Source organism: Suricata suricatta, chromosome 10 (assembly GCF_006229205.1).
Source record: "Suricata suricatta isolate VVHF042 chromosome 10, meerkat_22Aug2017_6uvM2_HiC, whole genome shotgun sequence".
In the NCBI taxonomy this organism is placed as follows: Eukaryota; Metazoa; Chordata; class Mammalia; order Carnivora; family Herpestidae; genus Suricata; species Suricata suricatta.
The window spans coordinates 17,397,776-17,402,822 of NC_043709.1; the positions used below are offsets into that span (position 1 = coordinate 17,397,776).

The following is a 5,047-nucleotide window of genomic DNA, read 5'->3' on the forward strand; positions in this document are numbered from 1 at the left end:
ATATATATATATATATATATATATATATATATATATATATATATATATATATATATATATATATATATGTGTGTGTGTGTGTGTGTGTGTGTGTGTACCATATATGTGTATACACACACACACATATATATATATACACACACACAAACACTCAGCATGTATTATGTGCCAAGTAAAGTTCCATGTGCTTTACCTGTGCAAATTCTCTTAATCCTCACAACAATCCTGGAGTAGCCCTGTTAACAGATGAGAAAAGCGAGGCAGCCAGGGGTTCAATAACTTGCCCAAGGTCAGGTGGCCAGTAAGTAGTGGTGTGGGTGTTCCTACTGGGGCAGTGAGCCTTGAGCCTACTACGCTCTTGGCCCCTCTGTGGCACTGCCTCCCCCAAAGGAGAAACAGGGGCAGCCAGGGTGATGGAGCAGGTGTGACCTGTCTGTGGCTCAGGATAAACTTTGTAACGTGGCCACTTTATGTTCAATAATGTAGTTTTTTTTGTTTTTTGTTTTTTACTTAGTGCTAGCTCCCAGCAAAGTGCGGGCACAACCTTTTTTTCCCGGGATATACAAGCAATGGGCTTTAACTCTATAATGATGACAATAACTTCTCTTTCCGTGTACTGGGCATTGTCTAAATAGTGCTTTAGATACATTATTGCACTTTGCTTGCAACAATTCTAGGGCTTTCTTCCTTAAATTCACCTAGCTAGGAAATTGTTGAATCTATCTCCTCCATCCCCCTGAGGAAGAAAAATGCTTTTAGAAAGTTCTTTGGAAGAAAAAAAAAAAGAGCTAAACCTCAGCATCTACTGATGGGATGGACACAGTGTGAATCAGTGGGAAGAAGAGTGGGAAACTGTGGTTAAACCCCTCCACTTCCGCTCATGTACTGGGTGACTGTGTGAAAGTCACTGAGCTACTCTGAGGTTTGTTCCCACCGGGTCAATAGAATCAATGATCCCATCGCACAGGGTTGTTATAAAGCTCAAATTAAAAGAAACCCTGTAAAATGCTCGGAAAGCTACATTAGCACCCAGAATGAGCAGTGGATACTCTTATTATACTTCTTTGGTAGGTGTGCAGTTTGGTCTACAAAGATAGTATAGCTGATCTCGAGAGTGTAAGTACATTGGAAAAACTTTCCAGAAGTTGGAAAGTAAAAATGCTAACATTTCTCATATTCAGTTTATAAATTCAGTGCAACTCCACTGCAAACCCCAAAAGGATTCTGGCTGGTCATCAGAATTTTTATGGCCCTTCTAAGAAGGCTCCTTGAAGGGAATCAACTCATCTGGGGGCTGCATCTCTTTTGTCCTTCCTCCTTTGTGCTGCCTGGGAAGTGGGTGTGATGATTGGAGCTCCAGCAGCCATGTTGAACTCTGAGGTGACACTGAGGGCTGGAAAAGTGCTGCAGAGCAGAAAAACAGAAGGAGTCCCCTCCTGCCCCCCCCCCCCCCCCGCCAGTGAGCTATCATATTAGCTCTAGATTGGCTGCCTCCAGATTTCTCTTAAAAAGGAGACAAGTCCTGATCTGTTTAAGTCACTGTCATGTTGGAATGTCCATTACATGCAGGACACAGGATGCAGCTAATATTATCCCATTGGACCCACTCATTATGTGGAATTACAAGGAGGCAGGATCGTTCAGAAGCTAGCCAGAGAAGGTGAAAGTTGCAAACTTTCCCTGTTGGCTGATCTAGGTAGACAGAGCCCAGAGCGGGGCTCCCCCTGCCAACAAGGGGTTAGGGGTGAGGCCGCAGTGGTGCTGGGAAGGGCAGGGAAGGAATGACAGTATACTATCCTTGTCAAACAAAACAAAACAAAACAAAACAAAACAAAACAAAACAAAACACCCAATGCAAAGCTGCTCTCTGCAAGTGCGAGGGGGGCTCCGTAACACCTCCTACGGAGCCAGGAGCGACCAGGTCCTTCATGTCTAAATGCTTAGTCTTAAGGTGAGACCCCCGAAGGCAGCCAGAGCAAAGGGCTTGCTGTCAGCGGAGGAAAACACCTAATAAAAACAACGAACATACCCTTGAAGAGGCAGCGGGTGGGGGAAGGGGTCAGTACTCACGATGTTCCCGCCAGCGCCACACTTCACGTCCAGCTCGGAGCCTTGCAGGGTCTTCCAGGCAGCAGAGCGGGGGAGATCCACCGCTGAAATCTGTCGGAGCAATGGCGCCATGTTAATACCCCCAATCTGGGCAGAAGGAGCACCCAGCCAAGCAAATGCAGACACAGGTTTCTCCGGCTTGCCAACAGAATCAAAAGGAACAGCCCTGGTCTTTCTAGGGAGCTGGACATTCTTTCTGTAGGGCAAGTGTCCCCCTGCTGGGCTGGCTTCAATCCACCTTCCATGCTCTTCCCTGCTTGGGGGTCTGGAGCAGATGCTGGATTGGTGGATGAAGCCAGTGACAGGATGGGCGGGTCAGGGTAATGGCATGGGGTGCTGTTAGGGGTTGAATTGTGACCCCTCAAAAGTTTAGCTGTAGTCCTGACCCCCATTACCCCAGAATGGGACTTTCCTTGGCAGTGAGGTCACTGCACAGATGATTAGTTAAGATGAGGTCATACTGGAGTAGAGCGGACCCTTAATCCAGTATGACTGGTGTCCTTGTAAGAAAAGAGAAGAACGACATGTGGACACAAACCCACAGGAAGAGGACAGCCATGTGACGAGAGGGGCAGAGATCAGATGGATGCATCACCCACAAGCCAAGGAATGGCCAGCAACCCCCAGGAACTAGGAGAGAAACACGGAACCGATTCTCCCCCGGAAGCTCCGGAAGGGACAACCTTGTCAGCACCTGGTTTCAGACTTCCAGCCTCCAGAGGGCGGAGGGATACATTTCTGCTGTTGCAAGACGCCCAGCTTGTGGTCATTTGCTGCACAGCCCTAGTACACTAAAATAGGTCCTATGAACGAACCAAAGTGAGGGCACTTGGCATTCTTGGATTAGGCAGGCCCAGTCCTGGAGAGAGGGACCTGGGTCCTGCTTGAGGGCTCAGAGTGACAGGGTTTCAGTGGCAGCCGCTATGTGCTCCAAGATCTTGCTTCCCTGATTTCGGTAGATCGTTCAGGAAGGATCGCATCTGGGGGGGGGGAGGGGAATCAGCCTTTTGCCTAGAAATTGTGGAACTAGGGGTGGGGAGAATGAGTCCACTTGGAGAAACCTGGGGACTCTTTCCAACAGCCATTTTGCACGTGAACTGGGGCAGAGGAAGCTGTTCTGCAGCACAAGACAGGAATGACGCCCCTGGGTGTTGGTTAGGGTTGGAGAAGAGAGAATGGTAGCTGGGAGTACACCGCGGGGCCAGTTAACCACGGGGTCAGAGGACACCAGGGGGTGGGGGGCAGGGACGCTCAGTGTCCTTCGCAGCCGAGGGTGGGGAAACACTGACCATTCCCGGCTTTGACCCCCGCCCCCTCGGGCATCCCCGCATTCACGTCTGCATGGAAACCAAATACCTTGGCATCTCGGATCACGTGGAACTTCAAATACTCCTGCAGCCTGTCCTTGTTGTCTTGGTTGAACAGGAAATCCTGTTGCTCGGGGGGTAGGGCTTGCAGGGCTTGGTCGCTGGGCCAGAAGAGAGTGACCGGAGTGTGGATGGGGTCAGTGATGGCGCCCAACAAGCCCACATCCTGAAACACAGGGAGTCGGGCGCATGCACAGCAAACCCAGCCCTGAGGCACGGGGGCCTTCTGAGGGCCAAAGCCAGCTCCGGGGGGGGGGGCCTTCATGCCACCCAGGGGCTTCCTGGGACTCCAGCTGGTTCAGGGGTGACAGCCGGACACCCCAACCATTCTGACCCTCGTTTTCTTAGAGAGCAAAACGGAAAGTTGATTCTGAGATTCTGTGAAATAGAAGAAGAACCTATAACATTTTTTTTTCTTTGCTGCTGCCCAAATATTTCAATTTCTGGAAGGTCCACTTAGCATTTCCCCCATATTTCATTTTAAGAAGTGGGGGCACCGGGGTGACTCAGTCGGTTAAGCGTCCGACTTCAGCTCAGGTCATGGTCTCACGGTTTGTGAGTTCGAGCCCTGCGTTGGGCTCTGTGCTGACAGCTCAGAGCCTGGAGCCTGCTTCAGATTCTGGGTCTCCCTCCCTCTCTGCCTCTCTACTGCTCAGCTCTGTCAGTCTCTTGCTCTCAAAAATAAATACACATTAAACATTTTAAAAAGTTAAACATATACAATATTGAGATATTCCTGTATCAGATTTCTAGATTACATGGACTTAGAAGAGAAATTACCAAAGGGAGAGGAATCTTTTTGAGAACATTCTATAAGCTTGGTGCATTATATATACTATTCCTTGTAATTTTTCCAATAACTCTATGTAGTAGGTTTTATTATTCCCTCTTACTGAGCTCCCCCCAGAGACATTTGCTAATGTTCTCTAAAAGCTTGTGTTCAGGGGCGCCTGGGGGGCTCAGTAGGTTGAGCGTCTGACTTCGGCTGAGGTCATGATCTCACGGTTCATGGGTTCGAGCCCCGTGCCGGGCTCTGTGCTAACAGCTCAGAGCCTGGAGCCTGCTTCAGATTCTGTGTCTCCCTCTCTCTCTGACCCTCCCCTGCTCATGCGCTCTCTCTCTATCTCTCAAAAATTAATAAAAAAACATAAAAAATTTTATTTTATCATCCAGACGTGATGCCCAGGTGTGAGGGTGACTCTGAGGTTTTGGAGCTGGGTGAGCAGGCAAAGATACTTGCCTGTAACATCCCTAGAAAGTCTCATTTGAACGCCTTGAAATTTTCATTTCTGAAAAACTCCCTAGAGGGTGAGCCCCAGGTTTACCTTGGAAATCACTGGTCTCTGCAGAAGTTTGTAGGCTGTGCTACAGGGGTGCGGGGTGAAGTAGAGGCTGGGATGGGGGGCTGGGTTCTGAGAGCCTTCCTGGGGCTTCTCAGGGTAGGCAGAGAAGAGGGATCTTGGAAGGCCCTATACCTCCCTGATTCTCCTCTGAAACCTTTGAAAAAAATGTTAATGTTTTATTTATTTTTGAGAGAGAGAGAGAGAGAGAGAGAGAGAGAGAGAGAGAGA

At 48.9% G+C, this 5,047-nt stretch overlaps 1 protein-coding gene across 1 annotated transcript in view; it reads right to left on the reverse strand.

The window, feature by feature from the left end:
• Positions 1 to 5,047, reverse strand: part of STAB2 (stabilin 2) — a 150,163-nt gene that overhangs the window by 27,477 nt on the left and 117,639 nt on the right. Inside the window, exons 51-52 of the mRNA XM_029955429.1 lie at positions 3,459 to 3,642; positions 2,071 to 2,153 (exon numbers count right to left, since the gene is read on the reverse strand). Coding sequence (XP_029811289.1) covers positions 2,071 to 2,153; positions 3,459 to 3,642 — 267 coding nt within the window. The remainder of the gene's footprint in view (positions 1 to 2,070; positions 2,154 to 3,458; positions 3,643 to 5,047) is intronic.